Below are 19,211 nucleotides of genomic sequence, written 5' to 3' on the forward strand. Positions count from 1 at the left end.
TCTTCCTATTCCTGTCCTGGGCTGTCTCTCTTCCTCCTCCTGTCCTGGGCTGTCTCTCCTGTCCTGGGCTGTCTCTCTTCCTCCTCCTGTCCTGGGCTGTCTCTCCTGTCCTGGGCTGTCTCTCCTCCTCCTGTCCTGGGCTGTCTCTCCTGTCCTAGGCTGTCTCTCCTCCTCCTCCTCCTGTCCTAGGCTGTCTCTCCTCCTCCTCCTCCTGTCCTAGGCTGTCTCTCCTCCTCCTCCTCCTGTCCTAGGCTGTCTCTCCTCCTCCTCCTCCTGTCCTAGGCTGTCTCTCCTCCTCCTCCTCCTGTCCTAGGCTGTCTCTCCTCCTCCTCCTCCTGTCCTAGGCTGTCTCTCCTCCTCCTCCTCCTGTCCTAGGCTGTCTCTCCTCCTGTCCTGGGCTGTCTCTTCTGTCCTGGGCTGTCTCTCCACCTCCACCTCCTCCTCCTCCTTTCCTTGGCTGTCTCTCTCCTCCTCCTCCTGTCCTGGGCTGTCTCTCCCCCTTCTCCTCCTGTCCTGGGCTGTCTCTCCTCCTCCTACTCCTGTCCTAGGCTGTCTCTCCTCCTCCTCCTCCTGTCCTGGGCTGTCTCTCCTCCTCCTCCTTCTGTCCTGGGCTGTCTCTCCTCTTCCTTCTGTCCTGGGCTGTCTCTCTCCTCCTCCTCCTGTCCTGGGCTGTCTCTCCTCTTCCTACTGTCCTGGGCTGTCCCTCCTCTTCCTTCTGTCCTGGGCTGTCTCTCTCCTCTTCCTTCTGTCCTGGGCTGTCTCTCCTCCTCCTGGCCTGGGCTGTCTCTCCTCCTCCTCTTGTCCTGGGCTGTCTCTCCTCTTCCTCTTGTCCTGGGCTGTCTCTCCTCTTCCTTCTGTCCTGGGCTGTCTCTCTCCTCTTCCTCCTGTCCTGGGCTGTCTCTCTCCTCTTCCTACTGTCCTGGGCTGTCTCTCTCCTCTTCCTACTGTCCTGGGCTGTCTCTCCTCTTCCTACTGTCCTGGGCTGTCTCTCCTCTTCCTTCTGTCCTGGGCTGTCTCTCCTCTTCCTTCTGTCCTGGGCTGTCTCTCTCCTCCTCCTCCTGTCCTGGGCTGTCTCTCCTCTTCCTACTGTCCTGGGCTGTCTCTCCTCTTCCTTCTGTCCTGGGCTGTCTCTCTCCTCTTCCTTCTGTCCTGGGCTGTCTCTCTCCTCTTCCTTCTGTCCTGGGCTGTCTCTCCTCTTCCTTCTGTCCTGGGCTGTCTCTCTCCTCCTCCTCCTGTCCTGGGCTGTCTCTCCTCTTCCTACTGTCCTGGGCTGTCTCTCCTCTTCCTACTGTCCTGGGCTGTCTCTCCTCTTCCTACTGTCCTGGGCTGTCTCTCCTCTTCCTACTGTCCTGGGCTGTCTCTCCTCTTCCTTCTGTCCTGGGCTGTCTCTCCTCTTCCTTCTGTCCTGGGCTGTCTCTCCTCTTCCTTCTGTCCTGGGCTGTCTCTCTCCTCCTCCTCCTGTCCTGGGCTGTCTCTCCTCTTCCTACTGTCCTGGGCTGTCTCTCCTCTTCCTTCTGTCCTGGGCTGTCTCTCCTCCTCCTGGCCTGGGCTGTCTCTCCTCCTCCTCTTGTCCTGGGCTGTCTCTCCTCTTCCTCTTGTCCTGGGCTGTCTCTCCTGTCCATGGCTGTCTCTCTTCCTCCTCCTGTCCTGGGCTGTCTCTCTTCCTCCTCCTGTCCTGGGCTGTCTCTCCTGTCCTGGGCTGTCTCTCCTGTCCTGGGCTGTCTCTCTTCCTCCTCCTGTCCTGGGCTGTCTCTCCTGTCCTGGGCTGTCTCTCTTCCTCCTCCTGTCCTGGGCTGTCTCTCCTGTCCTGGGCTGTCTCTCCTCCTCCTGTCCTGGGCTGTCTCTCCTGTCCTAGGCTGTCTCTCCTCCTCCTCCTCCTGTCCTAGGCTGTCTCTCCTCCTCCTCCTCCTCCTGTCCTAGGCTGTCTCTCCTCCTCCTCCTCCTGTCCTAGGCTGTCTCTCCTCCTCCTCCTACTGTCCTAGGCTGTCTCTCCTCCTGTCCTGGGCTGTCTCTTCTGTCCTGGGCTGTCTCTCCACCTCCACCTCCTCCTCCTCCTTTCCTTGGCTGTCTCTCTCCTCCTCCTCCTGTCCTGGGCTGTCTCTCCCCCTTCTCCTCCTGTCCTGGGCTGTCTCTCCTCCTCCTACTCCTGTCCTAGGCTGTCTCTCCTCCTCCTCCTCCTGTCCTGGGCTGTCTCTCCTCCTCCTCCTCCTGTCCTGGGCTGTCTCTTCTGTCCTGGGCTGTCTCTCCACCTCCACCTCCTCCTCCTCCTTTCCTTGGCTGTCTCTCTCCTCCTCCCTCGTCCCCTCCCATGTTGTGAGTCACACAGTAAGAAACGAAACTCCGGCTATTTATATAAGTTCAGGCTGCGGCACCTCTGGATACACAGGAATATCCGCAGTCGTGTCTCTGGGTCCTCAGGTAGGGCTGTTCCTCTGGCTCCTCAGGTAGGGCTGTTGCTCTGGGTCCTCAGGTCGGGCTGTTGCTCTGGGTCCTCAGGTCGGGCTGTTGCTCTGGGTCCTCAGGTCGGGCTGTTGCTCTGGGTCCTCAGGTCGGGCTGTTGCTCTGGGTCCTCAGGTCGGGCTGTTGCTCTGGGTCCTCAGGTCGGGCTGTTGCTCTGGGTCCTCAGGTCGGGCTGTTGCTCTGGGTCCTCAGGTCGGGCTGTTGCTCTGGGTCCTCAGGTCGGGCTGTTGTTCTGGGTCCTCAGGTCGGGCTGTTGCTCTGGGTCCTCAGGTCGGGCTGTTGCTCTGGGTCCTCAGGTTGGGCTGTTCCTCTGGGTCCTCAGGTTGGGCTGTTCCTCTGGGTCCTCAGGTCGGGCTGTTCCTCTGGGTCCTCAGGTCGGGCTGTTCCTCTGGGTCCTCAGGTCGGGCTGTTCCTCATGGTCCTCAGGTCGGGCTGTTCCTCTGGGTCCTCAGGTCGGGCTGTTCCTCTGGGTCCTCAGGTCGGGCTGTTCCTCTGGGTCCTCAGGTCGGGCTGTTCCTCATGGTCCTCAGGTTGGGCTGTTCCTCTGGGTCCTCAGGTAGGGCTGTTCCTCTGGGTCCTCAGGTAGGGCTGTTCCTCATGGTCCTCAGGTCGGGCTGTTCCTCTGGGTCCTCAGGTCGGGCTGTTCCTCTGGGTCCTCAGGTCGGGCTGTTCCTCTGGGTCCTCAGGTCGGGCTGTTCCTCTGGGTCCTCAGGTTGGGCTGTTCCTCTGGGTGCTCAGGTCGGGCTGCTCCTCTGGGTCCTCAGGTAGGGCTGTTCCTCTGGCTCCTCAGGTCGGGCTGTTCCTCTGGCTCCTCAGGTCGGGCTGTTCCTCTGGCTCCTCAGGTAGGGCTGTTCCTCTGGCTCCTCAGGTCGGGCTGCTCCTCTGGGTCCTCAGGTCGGGCTGCTCCTCTGGGTCCTCAGGTCGGGCTGCTCCTCTGGGTCCTCAGGTCGGGCTGCTCCTCTGGGTCCTCAGGTCGGGCTGCTCCTCTGGGTCCTCAGGTAGGGCTGTTCCTCTGGGTGCTCAGGTCGGGCTGCTCCTCTGGGTCCTCAGGTCGGGCTGCTCCTCTGGGTCCTCAGGTCGGGCTGCTCCTCTGGGTCCTCAGGTCGGGCTGCTCCTCTGGGTCCTCAGGTCGGGCTGCTCCTCTGGGTCCTCAGGTCGGGCTGCTCCTCTGGGTCCTCAGGTCGGGCTGCTCCTCTGGGTCCTCAGGTCGGGCTGCTCCTCTGGGTCCTCAGGTCGGGCTGCTCCTCTGGGTCCTCAGGTCGGGCTGCTCCTCTGGGTGCTCAGGTCGGGCTGCTCCTCTGGGTCCTCAGGTCGGGCTGCTCCTCTGGGTCCTCAGGTTGGGCTGTTCCTCTGGGTCCTCAGGTAGGGCTGCTCCTCTGGGTCCTCAGGTCGGGCTGCTCCTCTGGGTCCTCAGGTAGGGCTGTTCCTGTGGGTGCTCAGGTAGGGCTGTTCCTCTGGGTCCTCAGGTCGGGCTGCTCCTCTGGGTCCTCAGGTCGGGCTGCTCCTCTGGGTGCTCAGGTCGGGCTGTTCCTCTGGGTCCTCAGGTCGGGCTGTTCCTCTGGGTCCTCAGGTTGGGCTGTTCCTCTGGGTCCTCAGGTTGGGCTGTTCCTCTGGGTCCTCAGGTAGGGCTGTTCCTCTGGGTCCTCAGGTAGGGCTGTTCCTCTGGGTCCTCAGGTAGGGCTGTTCCTCTGGGTCCTCAGGTAGGGCTGTTCCTCTGGGTCCTCAGGTCGGGCTGCTCCTTTGGGTCCTCAGGTTGGGATGTTCCTCTGGGTCCTCAGGTTGGGCTGCTCCTCTGGGTCCTCAGGTCGGTCTGCTCCTTCGTGACCTCTGGTTGGGCTGATCCTCTGGGTCCTCAGGTAGGGCTGTTCCTCATGGTCCTCAGGTTGGGCTGTTCCTCTGGGTCCTCAGGTAGGGCTGTTCCTCTGGGTCCTCAGGTAGGGCTGTTCCTCTTGGTCCTCAGGTTGGGCTGTTCCTTCGTGACCTCAGGTCGGGCCGTTTCTCGGTATCTGAGGGTTGGACTTTGTCTCTTTAGGTATATGGTCTTCTAGCAGACAGTCTCTGGAATGGCGCAGTCTCTGGATGTGATGGCGGAGGAGTTGACCTGCTCCATCTGCTTGAGTCTCTTCACCACGCCGGTGACTCTGCCCTGTGGTCACAACTTCTGTTCCGCGTGTCTGGACCTCAGCTGGAAGGGGGCCGAGCTCTCGTCCTACAGCTGCCCCCAGTGCAGGTATGTCTTCTCCAGTAAGCCAGAGCTCAGGAAGAACACCCTGCTCAGTAACCTGGTCAGCCAGGTGGAGGCCGCCCGGGGAGAAGAGCCCAACCAGCAGGAGGAGGAAGAGGAGGAGGAGCCCGAGACCCCAGACAAGGGAGCCCTTCTGTGTGACAGCTGCAGGAAGGTGGTCGCCTCCAAGACCTGCCTGACCTGCATGGCCTCCTTCTGCCAGGAACACCTCATGCCTCACCTTCAGAGCCCGGCCTTCCTGGACCACCTGCTGAGCCACCCCCTGCGAGACCTGCAGCAAAGGAAGTGCACAGAGCACAACAAGCTGATGGACCACTACTGCTGGGACCACGAGCAGTGCCTGTGCTGCTACTGCGCCCTGGGCCACAAGGTCTGCAAGACCTACCCCCTGCAGGAGGCCAAGAGGCAGAAGGAGGTGAGGAGGACCCCCTACATGTACATGCACCCCCTGCCCCACATACGTTCATGCACTCCCTGCCCCATACACTACATGCACCTGCTACCTCACACACGTACATGCACCCCCTGCCCCACACACTACATGCACCTGCTACCTCACTCACGTAGATGCACCCCCTGCCCCACACACTACATGCACCTGCTATCCCACGTGCATGCACCCCCTGCCCCACACACGTGCATGCACCCCCTGCCCCACACACGTGCATGCACCCCCTGCCCCACACACGTGCATGCACCCCCTGCCCCACACACGTGCATGCACCCCCTGCCCCACACACGTTCATGCACCCCCTGCCCCATACACGTTCATGCACCCCCTGCCCCACACACTACATGCACCTGCTACCCCACACACGTACATGCACCCCCTGCCCCACACATGTGCATGCACCCCCTGCCCCACACACGTGCATGCACCCCCTGCCCCACACACGTGCATGCACTCCCTGCCCCATACACTACATGCACCCGCTACCCCACACACGTACATGCACATGCACCCCCTTCCCCATAAACGTACATGCAACCCCTGCCCCATAAACGTACATGCAACCCCTCCCCCATTCACGTACATGCACCCGCTACCCCACACATGTACATGCACCCCCTGCCCCATGCACGTACATGCAAACCCTGCCCAATACACGTACATGCATCCCCTGCCCCATGCATGTGCATGCACCCCCTGCCCCATATACGTACAAGCACCACTTGCCCTATACACGTGCATGCATCCCCTGCTCCATATACCTACACGCTCCCCTTGCCCTATACACGTGCATGCACCCCCTGCCCAATATACGTACACGCAGCCCCTGCCCTATACACTTGCATGCATCCCTTGTCCTATACATGCACCCCCTGCCCCATACACATACATGCACCCCTTGCCCCATACATGCACCCCCTGCCCCATGCATGTACATGCACCCCATGCCCCATTCATGCACCCCCACCCACAATATAGAACTTGTAGAGGAGGAGAACTTCAGGACATATAATGACGTCTTCCTTGTATCTAGTTGCATTACACAAATTTGCTGAGATCTGTGAACCAGAAGATGGAGAAGGCAATGAGCACAGCGTCCGAGGTGGAAGGCGAGAAGAGGCGACTACTGGTGAGTGACAGGAACCTCAGGGGCGGGACCTGTCCTTAGACCATGCCCATGAGGAATAATCTCTGCACCTAAACAGGAAAGTACCAGGAAGAAGAAAGAGCAACTGGAGGCCGAGTACGAGGACATCACCAGCCTGATCAACGAGGAGCGGCGCCGAGCCAGGGCAAAGGTCGAGGAGGAGGAGAAGAAGGTCACCGGAAAATTCACCTACACACAGAACGTCCTGACCAAGAAAAAGCAGGAGTACGAGAGAATGAGCAAGAGGGTGCAGAGCCTCCTCCAGGAGCAGGACGACCTCCAATTCCTGAAGGTGAGGCCATAAGACCAAAACCTTCCAGATCCTCAGCAGAATAGTGAGTGCAGCTCTGGGGTATAATACAGGATGTAACTCAGGATCAGTACAGGATAAGTAATGTCATGTATGTACAGTGACTGCACCAGCAGCAGAATAGTGAGTGCAGCTCTGGGGTATAATACAGGATGTAACTCAGGATCAGTACAGGATAAGTAATGTCATGTATGTACACAGTGACTGCACCAGCAGCAGAATAGTGAGTGCAGCTCTGGGGTATAATACAGGATGTAACTCAGGATCAGTACAGGATAAGTAATGACATGTATGTACACAGTGACTGCACCAGCAGCAGAATAGTGAGTGCAGCTCTGGAGTATAATACAGGATGTAACTCAGGATCAGTACAGGATAAGTAATGTCATGTATGTACACAGTGACTGCACCAGCAGCAGAATAGTGAGTGCAGCTCTGGGGTATAATACAGGATGTAACTCAGGATCAGTACAGGATAAGTAATGTCATGTATGTACACAGTGACTGCACCAGCAGCAGAATAGTGAGTGCAGCTCTGGGGTATGGTACAGGATGTAACTCAGGATCAGTACAGGATAAGTAATGTCATGTATGTACACAGTGACTGCACCAGCAGCAGAATAGTGCGTGCAGCTCTGGAGTATAATACAGGATGTAACTCAGGATCAGTACAGGATAAGTAATGTCATGTATGTACACAGTGACTGCACCAGCAGCAGAATAGTGAGTGCAGCTCTGGGGTATAATACAGGATGTAACTCAGGATCAGTACAGGATAAGTAATGTCATGTATGTACACAGTGACTGCACCAGCAGCAGAATAGTTCGTGCTGACTCATTCTGCTGTGAGCTGCTGACGGGTGTGGTTGTGTGCTGCTGAGCTCCTGCACCACCTGGAGCAATCTCCATCCACCCAGGCCTGCTCTCTCCTCCCCAGGGAGGGAGTGGGTTACTGGGATGAGTGAGCCAGGAAAATCCCAGGCTTCTGCCTCCCGGACCAGGCCGGCGGGGGGCAGGAGAAACAAGTTACCGGCCAAAGCAGAAGGGGTGAGAAGATCTGCCCGGAGCCAAGGACGCAGCGATGTGACCTCGGCTGCCACCCCCAAGACCCAGGGAAGCCGCAAGGTCTCCGGTTCACAGAAGATCAAGGCAAGTAACATCAGCCTGAGTGCTCCTCCTGGAAAGCTGAGTGACTGTGCGGGAAAGCTGGGTGGTTCAGCTGAAAAGCTGGGTGCTCACGGAGGTGTGCAAAAAGCATGGGGTGACCTGAAGGCCCGGGAGTCTGCTACCATCTATGGCTCCCGGATTGCTGAGCACCTCCGTGAGTACGAGGAAGCTGGAAAAGCGCTGAGGAGGCTCCAGGAGGAGATAAGGGAGACCTTGGCCCTAGCGGGGGTGGCCACTAAGAAGAAGAAGCCTGATCTTCTTACCACCATCAACAGGCTTAAAGCCGAGGTCACCGCTCTGGAGGAGAAGCGTCGGCTTATCCGTGAAAACAGCGGTCCGTTCCGGGAAAAGCTTGAGAATGACACCAGATTTGAAAAAATGCAACAAGAGCAGCTGAGAAAGCTGAAGGGGCTTCAGATCCAGGCGGATGATGGCGATGATGAGGAGGATGAGGAAGACCTGCCGTGTCCGTCTGGTGGCCTGCACCAACACCAGCAGGCCTCGCACGACAGGCTGCCTGCGGAGCAAGCGCCATTACCATCAGGCTGCGGCTCTGCCAATCTGGAGGAGGAAAGTGATGACAGCGGCCAGGGGGGGCGCTAATGGCTCAGATCCGTCAGCTTGAGTCCCCAGTTCACCTCCAGAACTTCTCCTTCGGCGATGATATGCCAGATGACGACCCAAAGAGAAAGAAGAGAGCCAGGAAGACCAAGGCGTCTGAGGAGGTGAATCTGGTGTTTCGTCCCCTCCCTGTTCCCTCCGGGCGGGCAGCGGTGCCAGCCTGTCGTGTAGGCCCCGTTACCCAGCCCAGCACGAATCCTGCAGTGGACTCGGTGCCAGGGTGCGGGGAGAGTGCAAAGCCACGTTCCATCATGGCGCAGAGCACCATCCTTGTTTGCAGTAGCAAGGATGGTGCAGGGAAGGCATCGGCCGAAAGGCCGGACAGTGAGGGCGATCCAGCAGGTCCTGGTACTGTGCGCTGCCCCCCAGTGGGAGGGGGGGGTGGCCCGGTGCCAGGGGCAGTGGCGGTGGCTCCTGTGGCCCCTAGCGCTGTGGCTGCCTCTAGCTCCGGTGAGCAGCGGCAGTGTGATGGGGCTGCTGGGACTTGTGGTGCGGCGCCTCCCAAGCGTCTTGTGCAGCCTGTGGGAAAGGGTGCAGGAACAGTGTTATTTTGTATTGGTGCATCTGACCCTGGAGATGACCATAAGAGACTGTCCGGAGTAAATAAAGACAGGAGGCCTCTTGCATCTAGTGAGCAGCAATGCTCAAACCTTAGAAAAACTGCTGGACAACAAGGGGTTAATGCCAATGAGGCAGAGGGCACAAGTAAGATCGGGGTTGGAGCTGCCTCTTCTCAGGCTGTATCAGCTATGGAGGTAGCTCTACCCCCAGTGCCCAGTGACGCCGAGGCAACCCCAGGTCCTCCTGGCCCAGCTGGTGTGAGTGATGCAAGGAAGCGAGGCAGTGATGCAAGGAAGCGAGGCAGTAATGTATATAGTGTGGTGAATGTGGGGGTGGTGAATGGCGCTGAGGGGGATCCTGGTGTGAGTGCTGGTCCATCTGCACCCCCAGTGGTGGCCGCTCCCATAAGGAGCTATGCGAGTGTCACCGCTGGGGCAAGTGGGGTTAACTCCTTGTCTCCTGGCTCTGGGAACAGCGTTTTGCAAAGGCGTCTTCTGGAGGCTCTCAGGAGAGGGGAAAAGTCAATCACTGTAGAGGGGAGAGATGTTGATCTGTCCTTCTGGACAGACAGGCATGGCCTGGCAGCCTTCCAAGAGAAAAGGGGGGGAGAGACTGTATGGTCTTTACCCACAACCGGGCCCGGAGCTGCCCGTAGGAATGTGGTTCGTCTTCGCTGGAGGGGCAGTGACGCATGCCCACCCAGGTCAAGGGTGGTGGAGCTCCTCCTGAAGATGAACTTCAGGGCTAGTGACATCTTTGCCCTGATACATCCTTATGGTACTCCGGAGTTCGATGTCAGCTTTGTTCGGCCGGAGGGCTTAGAGCTCTTCTGGTCGAATTATGAGCTGGCAAAGAACGAGCCCGCGTGGCGAGACTTTGCTGTGCAAGCAGTGTCTCGCCAAAACACAGTCAAGAAAGTGACCGTTTTGACCCGTAACGAGTCACTTTCTTGCATGGACATCATGACTTGGCTCAGTCGTTATGGTGAGGTTGTACAGGTACCTCAGAAAAACCGCGATGAATTTGGCATTTGGTCTGGGGCCTGGACCTTCATGATGAAGTTGAAGTGTTCAGGCGGCACAGTCGCCCACATTCCCTCTTCAGCCTTTCTTGGGCGAGACAGAATCCTGATTTTCTACCAGGGGCAGCCGAAGGTCTGTCACAGGTGCGGTGACCCCACACACTTTAGCGCCAGCTGCCAAGTGCAGAAGTGCGCTTTGTGTGGTGGGCTAGGTCATCTCGCTGCATCCTGTAAGGACATTAGGTGTAACCTGTGTGGTGAGCTCGGTCACCCTTTCAGCCGTTGTCCTCGCTCCTTTGCCAATGCGGTTGTGACCCCAGTGGAGGAGAGCCATGAGGTTGCTTCTGCTGGGGAAGGTACCAGCAGAGGTGGAGGAGCTGAGGGGCCTGTTAAGAAAAGCAAGAATAAGTCACCTTCTCAGTTAAGGCGGCTTGAAGCCAGACAAAAAGGGAGAGAACTGGGGAAGCCTCAGGTTGCTGGGGTGACCCTTGGTCCTTCCTCAGAGGCTGGTCATGCTACTGAGGCCCTGAGGGATGATGAGTTGGATGAGGAGGTCAGGAGGATGGAGCGCGAGAAAGGTACCATGTCCTCCACGTCCTCCCATTATGAGAGTATGGATGAGGATAACAGGATTTGGCTAGAAAATAAGCGCAAGCAGAAAAAGAAAAAACGCGGCCTATCTAAGGTACCTAAGGAAGGGAAAACTTCCTCCCCTCTGGTTGAGCTTTCCAACCAGTTCCTCACCCTCGATGAGATCGCCTCCTCGGAAGGAGAGGCTGAGGGTGGGGTTCTGGAGGTGGTGGCGGAGCAGCCTGCGGGGGGCGCTGAGTCTCTATCCTCTGGGGATGCTGGGTCCTCAGAGTGGGAGACTGACTCAGAGCCAGGAGACAAGGACGAAGGAGAGGGTGGTCCGGGTGGGTCCTTGGGGGCCAGTAATAACATGGACACCTCAATTTCGTTAAAAAGAAGTTGCCCCAATTCTGAAGGGAAAAGGGAAAAGGGATCATCCTCAGAGGACAGTAGAGGGAAGGGAGTTAGTAAGAAAAAAGCCGTTTAACTCAATCACTCATGATGGCGGCACCCACTCCGTTGACGCTGGCGTCCATTAATGTCGCCAGCATTAAGTCTGATGCGGCTAGATTTGCGGCCTTTGATTTTCTCGGCCGCGTTGAAGCCGACATTTTATTTTTGCAGGAGACCAGGCTGCCAGATTTGGCGGCCGTGTTTAAAGCTAAGAGGGAATGGAGACACGGGCCTTCCTATTGGTCTCTTGCAGCCGAGCCGTATAGCGGAGTGGCGGTCCTTTTTACCGCACCGGTAGAATGCCGACGAGTTATTGAGTTAGAAATGGGGAGGTGCCTGATCCTGGATGTCCTCATGAAGGGACAAGAACTTCGCCTAATTAACATCTATGGTCCCCAGTCCAAGTGGGACAGGAAGTGTCTCTTTATGAGGATCTACCTTTTTACAAGTCGGCAGGTGGTCTTTGGAGGGGACTTCAATGCTGTCACGAGGTCCCAGGATAGGGGAGGTTCCAGAGACAAGCTGACTTATGATAGCGTCGCTCTTAATAGCATAGCTAGTGAGGCTCGCCTGGTGGATGTCCACATCCGGCACACCACAGGCCACGCGGGGTTCACCTATTATAGGGGTAGCTGCAGGTCTAGAATAGACAGGTTTTATTTAAAGGAGGAAGCCATTTCTTCACCAGTGTCCGTTGTTGAGGTGGAGTTCTCCGACCACTGTCTAATTTTGTTTTCTCTGAATGTTACAGAGACCCCCCGGATGGTAAGAGGCTACTGGAAGCTCAATTCGTCTCTCCTGGAGGAAGCGGAGATCAGACAATCCTTTGAGGACTTTCTTCAGAGCCAGGTACCATTGCTGGGCCTTTGTAGCAGTAAGTCAGAGTGGTGGGAGATGCTCAAGAAAAGGGTGGCGAGATTCTTCCGCCAGCTCTCGAGCCTCAGGAGCCTGGACAGGTACCGCCTGTATCAGGGCCTGAGGAGGAAACTCGAGCATCTCGTCTCGACTGGAGGTAGTCGTGAGGACATCTCCAGAGTGAAATCCTTGCTGAAGAGGTGTCAGTACGATAGACACGCATCTTTGGTTTTTGAGAGGGATTACGGGAAATACCGCTCGCCCGACCCTTACAGAAACTGCAAGATGTCAGTGAATGGTAAAGTTGTCACGGGACTGGTTGACAGTACGGGATCCCTGAAAAGGTCCAGATCAGGGATCCTGGAGGTCGTCAGATCCTTCTACGCACACCTCTTGGGCAGGAAGGATCTAGATCGGGATGTGATGTCGGCTTTCCTGGCTGAAACTGTCCCTGAGCCAGGAGTAGACCCCTCTCTTGATGTTTTGACAGAGCTGATCAGGGAAGAGGAAGTCAGCCGGGCGATTGAAGGGCTCGCCCTCAAGAAATCGCCGGGTCCGGATGGCTTAACATCTGAGTTTTATAAGACCTTTAAGGACGCCTTGGTTCCCCTCTTGACTGAGGTATTCAATGAGTGTCTTTCCTCGGGCGCTCTGCCGAAGTCAATGAGGAGGTCTGCCCTGATCATCCTGTCAAAGGGTAAGGACCGATCTCGTATTGAGAACTGGCGTCCCATAGCGCTTCTCAATACGGACAGAAAGGTTTTGGCAAAGGTGCTGTTTAATCGGCTGGTGCAGTTTGCACCCCGGCTCTTTCGGGGACCCAGCACTGCTCTGTTCCAGGCCGCAGTACATTTAGTGCTGTGCTTTGTGTCCGGGAGGCAGTGGAACAGGGCAGGGCTGGTAACTGGAAGGGGTACTTGCTGTCCTTGGATCAGGCAAAAGCGTTTGACCGGGTTAACCACGAGTACCTCTGGTCTGTCCTTCTGAGGTATGGCCTGCCGGGTGGGTTTGTCAATTGGCTGAAAGTTTTGTACGCAGAGGCAGAGAGTTTCCCGCTTGTGAACGGCTGGATTGGCCGCTCTTTTGAGGTCGGGTCTGGTGTTCGCCAGGGTTGTCCTCTGAGCCCACTCTTATACGTGTTCGCGATTGACCCATTCCTTAGGAGGGTTGATCGTGGGCCGTTGGTGGGAGTCGGGATGGACCGGGCAGCACCGGAAGCCACTCTAAGGGTGGTAGCGTATGCTGATGACGTCACTGTTTTTGTGTCCTCGAGAGGGGAGGCGCAATGGGTGATGTCAGAGGTTGACCGCTACTCAGAGGCTTCTGGGTCCAAGATCAACCGGGATAAGTGTGAGAGTCTCTGGCTGGGAGAGGGAGGTCCAGGCTTTGATCTCCCGGACACTCTTCCAGGGCCCCAAGACTCTGCCAAAGTTCTCGGCATCGAATTTGGCCAGGGGGATTACCCCATGCAAAACTGGGACGGCAGGCTTAAGATCGCCGCTCAGAGGGTGGACCAGTGGAAGGGTTGGTCTTTGACCCTCAGAGAAAGGGTTAATCTGATCAAAACTTACCTGCTCCCATTGCTGATTTACCTGGGCAGTGTGTGCATGTTGCCAGAACCCCTCTGGACTCGGGTCTACAGTCTGTTCTTCCAGCTGTTATGGGGGAATAGGCTGAACCTAATCAAGAGGGAGGTTACTTACCGCACGAGGAGACAAGGAGGGTTGTGTATGGTCAACCCTGTGGTGTTCCTAGTGAATACCTTTCTTAAGATCAATGTAGCAAACCTCTGGAAAGAGAGGGCTCCTCCGTGGGTATACTCCTGCAGGGGATGGTTTCGGCCTTTCTTCCAGGAATGGGAGACAGGAGGGCGAGTGAAGGATCTCCGCACACCACATGGGCATCTTCCGGCTTACGCTACCCCGGTTCTGAAGGTGATTCGCCGGTGGGGTCTGGGAATGTGGGAGATCAGGACCATGTCGAGGAAAATCCTTGACAAAAGGGTTCTGTTTGCCCGTTTCCAGAAGCCTCTGGCCCTCAGGGATTGCCCAAGTCAGGATCTGGGGGTGGGTTTGAGTTTGTTGAATTCCATCAGGATCCCCTTGAAGTTTTGGGACGTGACTTGGCGCTGCTTCCATGGAAAGCTGTGTGTGAGGGACAATCTGAAGTGTAGGAGCTCTGAGGAAAGGGGTTGTCCCCGGGAGGAGTGCGGTGGCCTGCTGGAGAGCATGGACCACTTCCTGCTTCAGTGCCCCTTTAACACAGAGGTGTACAACCGGGTGGGCGCTTCCATCCATTGGCCCGGGTTGGCCGGTCTCTCCTATGCGGAGTGGGCCTATGGAGCATTCAGAGGCCTGGGTGGCCGGGACCGCTGCACTTTATTCCTAGTTAGTCTAGTGGTCAGGTACCACACGTGGAACGCATGGTGCTTAGTTTCGACGCAGCGTAAAATCCTCCTGGTGGATGAGGTGGTTAGGAACATTCTGGGTGACCTGGTGAAGGTGCGCTCTCTGGAGTATGAGAGGCTGGGCACGGGGAGGGCCTCTCTCCTTTGGAGGGGGTTCTCCTTTAGTGTCCCTTAGTCTGTCATCTCCGCTCCTGGTGTTGGGCTGAAGCTGACACTGTAGATTTTTGTTTTGTGTTCTGAGGTTATAGTGATGTAGGGGCTTGCAGGAGCCGAACCTGGGCTTTATGTGGTTTTGATATATGTTGATATGTTTAATGTGTTTGTATCTTATGTACAGTGTGTATATAGTTATATGTAGTTATAGTTCTTGTGTGTATATAGGTTGGTTGGTTTTGGGGTGTTGGTGTTAGGGTGTTAGGTTGGGAGGGGGGTGGACTGGACTTGGACTGTACGATCCTGGGCACTGGTCTGGACTATATAACGCGAACTTTGGACGTTAGACCAGTGTCTGGGGGGGGGGGGGGGGGGAGGGTGATGGGCGTGGGATTTAGTTAGTTATATTTTAGGTTATTTTATGTTATTTAATGTTATTAATGTTACTTCCGTTATATTCATTGTTATTTCTGTGTTTATTGTTTTATTTATTTATGTGTATTTTGCTGTGTATTTTGATATAAAAAAAAAAAAAAAAAAATTTAGGTGGTGGGACTGGGTGAAGGTTTGGTTTGTTTTCATGCTGAGTGTGTGGTGTGTGTGTGGCTGGGCCAGGAGGTTTTGTAAGTTTATTTTCGTTTATATTTGTTCTTTTGTAATTCTTTTGCCAGAAGTTATGGCTTTATTTATGTTTATTATTGTTATGTTTTTCACTTTTATATAAAATAAAAGATTTACAGGATGTAACTCAGGATCAGTACAGGATAAGTAATGTCATGTATGTACACAGTGACTGCACCAGCAGCAGAATAGTGAGTGCAGCTCTGGAGTATAATACAGGATGTAACTCAGGATCAGTACAGGATAAGTAATGTCATGTATGTACACAGTGACTGCACCAGCAGCAGAATAGTGAGTGCAGCTCTGGAGTATAATACAGGATGTAACTCAGGATCAGTACAGGATAAGTAATGTCATGTATGTACAGTGACTGCACCAGCAGTAGAATAGTGAGTGCAGCTCTGGGGTATAATACAGGATGTAACTCAGGATCAGTACAGGATAAGTAATGTCATGTATGTACACAGTGACTGCACCAGCAGCAGAATAGTGAGTGCAGCTCTGGAGTATAATACAGGATGTAACTCAGGATCAGTACAGGATAAGTAATGTCATGTATGTACACAGTGACTGCACCAGCAGCAGAATAGTGAGTGCAGCTCTGGAGTATAATACAGGATGTAACTCAGGATCAGTACAGGATAAGTAATGTCATGTATGTACACAGTGACTGCACCAGCAGCAGAATAGCGAGTGCAGCTCTGGGGTATAATACAGGATGTAACTCAGGATCAGTACAGGATAAGTAATGTCATGTATGTACATAGTGACTGCACCAGCAGCAGAATAGTGAGTGCAGCTCTGGAGTATAATACAGGATGTAACTCAGGATCAGTACAGGATAAGTAATGTCATGTATGTACACAGTGACTGCACCAGCAGCAGAATAGTGAGTGCAGCTCTGGAGTATAATACAGGATGTAACTCAGGATCAGTACAGGATAAGTAATGTCATGTATGTACACAGTGACTGCACCAGCAGCAGAATAGTGAATGCAGCTCTGGATATAATACAGGATGTAACTCAGGATCAGTACAGGATAAGTAATGTCATGTATGTACACAGTGACTGCACCAGCAGCAGAATAGTGAGTACAGCTCTGGAGTATAATACAGGATGTAACGCAGGATCAGTACAGGATAAGTAATGTCATGTATGTACACAGTGACTGCACCAGCAGCAGAATAGTGAGTGCAGCTCTGGGGTATAATACGGCAGAATAGTGAGTGCAGCTCTGGGGTATAATACAGCAGAATAGTGAGTGCAGCTCTGGGGTATAATACAGCAGAATAGTGAGTGCAGCTCTTGGGTATCATACAGCAGAATAGTGAGTGCAGCTCTTGGGTATCATACAGCAGAATAGTGAGTGCAGCTCTGGGGTATAATACAGCAGAATAGTGAGTGCAGCTCTTGGGTATAATACAGCAGAATAGTGAGTGCAGCTCTTGGGTATCATACAGCAGAATAGTGAGTGCAGCTCTGGGGTATAAGTAATATACTCAGTGGCTTCTATGTGTAGACTCAGCACTGGGTTTGGGGAGTGACTGCTCTGCAGAACATTGCGTCTCTCCTGGCTGCAGACCGTTTCCTCTGTTTTCTATAGAAAGCCGCGAAGCTTAGAGACACGACATCTAAGGAGCCGTTTAAGCCAAAGACAGAGTTTAATGAGAAGCTGCTGCAGAACATCTTCCAGAACGCCGTGTCGCTTAAAGAGACGGTGAAATCCAGGATCGGGCAGCTGGGTAAGGGCTCTCCCAGAGCACCTGGGGCATGCTGGGATCTCTAGTCCCACTAACTGCATTGTCATCGTTGCCTCTCCCTCTACTCCACAGAGAAGACCCCAGAATGGACTTCACAGCCTCAGGAGAAGGCGGAGAGGAGCCCCCATGTGTGGAGCCGATGGGCGGGTCTAAAGGAGGGAGGAGAAGCCCTCCATGTACAGAGCTGATGGGTGGGGCTAAAGGAGGTAGGAGGAGTCCCCCATGTATAGAGCCGATGGGCGGGGCTAAAGGAGGTCGGAGGAGTCCCCCATGTATGGAGCCGATGGGCGGGGCTAAAGGAGGTAGGAGGAGTCCCCCATGTATGGAGCCGATGGGCGGGGCTAAAGGAGGTAGGAGGAGCCCCCCATGTATGGAGCCGATGGGCGGGGCTAAAGGAGGTAGGAGGAGTCCCCCATGTATGGAGCCGATGGGCGGGGGCTGAAGGAGGTAGGAGGAGACCCCCATGTATAGAGCCGATGGGCGGGGCTGAAGGAGGGAGGAGGAGACCCCCATGTATGACCCCCAGGTCCTTTCATTGATCTCTTCCTTATGCGTTACAGAGAGGAGCGGCCGATCGAAACACCCCACAGCACCGAGCCCCGGGAAAGGGGAGGAGCATCACAGCTACAAGAGTAAGAGACAGAACCGCAGGGGGCGGGGTAGATTACACTGGAGTCTATAATCTATAGTAATGGGGGGGGGGTATATTACACTGGAGTCTATAATCTATAGTAATGGGGGGGGGGGGGTATATTACACTGGAGTCTATAATCTATAGTAATGGGGGGGGGTATATTACACTGGAGTCTATAATCTATAGTAATGGGGGGGGGGTATATTACACTGGAGTCTATAATCTATAGTAATGGGGGGGGTATATTACACCGGAGTCTATAATCTATAGTAATGGGGGGGGTATATTACACCGGAGTCTATAATCTATAGTAATGGGGGGGGGGTATATTACACCGGAGTCTATAATCTATAGTAATGGGGGGGGTATATTACACCGGAGTCTATAATCTATAGTAATGGGGGGGGTATATTACACTGGAGTCTATAATCTATAGTAATGGGGGGGGTATATTACACTGGAGTCTATAATCTATAGTAATGGGGGGGGGGTATATTACACTGGAGTCTATAATCTATAGTAATGGGGGGGGTATATTGCACTGGAGTCTATAATCTATAGTAATGGGGGGGGGTAGATTACACTGGAGTCTATAATCTATAGTAATGGGGGGGGTATATTACACTGGAGTCTATAATCTATAGTAATGGGGGGGGGGGGTATATTGCACTGGAGTCTATAATCTATAGTAATGGGGGGGGGGTAGATTACACTGGAGTCTATAATCTATAGTAATGGGGGGGGGGTATATTACACTGGAGTCTATAATCTATAGTAATGGGGGGGGGTATATTACACTGGAGTCTATAATCTATAGTAATGGGGGGGGGGTATATTACACTGGAGTCTATAATCTATAGTAATGGGGAGGGGGTATATTACACTGGAGTCTATAATCTATAGTAATGGGGGGGGGTATATTACACTGGAGTCTATAATCTATAGTAATGGGGGGGGGTATATTACACTGGAGTCTATAATCTATAGTAATGGGGGGGGGGGGTATATTACACTGGAGTCTTTAATCTATAGTAATGGGGGGGGGTATATTACACTGGAGTCTAATCTATACTAATGGGGGGGGGGGTATATTACACTGGAGTCTATAATCTATAGTAATGGGGGGGGGGGGGTATATTACACTGGAGTCTATAATCTATAGTAATGGGGGGGGGGGTATATTACACTGGAGTCTATAATCTATAGTAATGGGGGGGGGGTATATTACACTGGAGTCTATAATCTATAGTAATGGGGGGGGGGTATATTACACTGGAGTCTATAATCTATAGTAATGGGGGGGGTATATTACACTGGAGTCTATAATCTATAGTAATGGGGGGGGGTAGATTACACTGGAGTCTATAATCTATAGTAATGGGGGGGGGGTATATTACACTGGAGTCTATAATCTATAGCAGTGGTGGCGAACCTATGGCACGGGTGCCAGAGGCGGCACTCTGAGCCCTTTCTGTGGGCACCCGGGCCATTGCCCCAGCACACCAGACTGGACTCAAAGAATCTTCCTGCAGTTCCAAGCAACTGGGAAGCAAATATGCTGCTTTCAGTGATATTTTAAAGTGACTACTTAGGAAGAGGGAGAATGTGTAGACAGGGCCTAATTATCTTTGGAGGACCTCCTGCTGGCCCCACGATTTTCTGTGTACAGAGGGACACTGGAAAGAAGCTACAATGATGCAAATTTTCCATCTTTTTTTCTACTATGTTGCCTATCCTCAGGAGGCCAGTATGATTAAACGTAGTTGAAGAACAG

General features: G+C 54.2%; 1 protein-coding gene across 4 annotated transcripts; it reads left to right on the forward strand.

Annotated features, from left to right (window-relative positions):
* Positions 1-2,042: 2,042 nt before the first annotated feature.
* On the forward strand, positions 2,043-17,478 carry TRIM25 (tripartite motif containing 25). Of its 4 annotated transcripts, none has more exons than XM_072132240.1 (7): positions 2,043-2,444; positions 4,493-5,120; positions 6,190-6,285; positions 6,362-6,595; positions 16,647-16,785; positions 16,876-17,009; positions 17,364-17,478. In XM_072132240.1, the coding sequence occupies exons 2-6, from the start codon at positions 4,524-4,526 to the stop codon at positions 16,989-16,991; spliced, it is 1,182 nt and encodes a 393-aa protein (XP_071988341.1). In that variant the 5' UTR covers positions 2,043-2,444; positions 4,493-4,523; the 3' UTR covers positions 16,992-17,009; positions 17,364-17,478. The 4 variants fall into 4 exon arrangements, 3 of the variants coding, with proteins under 3 accessions (XP_071988341.1, XP_071988339.1, XP_071988340.1); XR_011851530.1 differs by having other exon boundaries at positions 2,045-2,418; positions 16,876-17,105; positions 17,364-17,448; XM_072132238.1 differs by having other exon boundaries at positions 2,046-2,418.
* The last annotated feature ends 1,733 nt before the right edge of the window (positions 17,479-19,211 follow it).

Source organism: Engystomops pustulosus, unplaced genomic scaffold (assembly GCF_040894005.1).
Source record: "Engystomops pustulosus unplaced genomic scaffold, aEngPut4.maternal MAT_SCAFFOLD_291, whole genome shotgun sequence".
Taxonomy (NCBI): domain Eukaryota; kingdom Metazoa; phylum Chordata; class Amphibia; order Anura; family Leptodactylidae; genus Engystomops; species Engystomops pustulosus.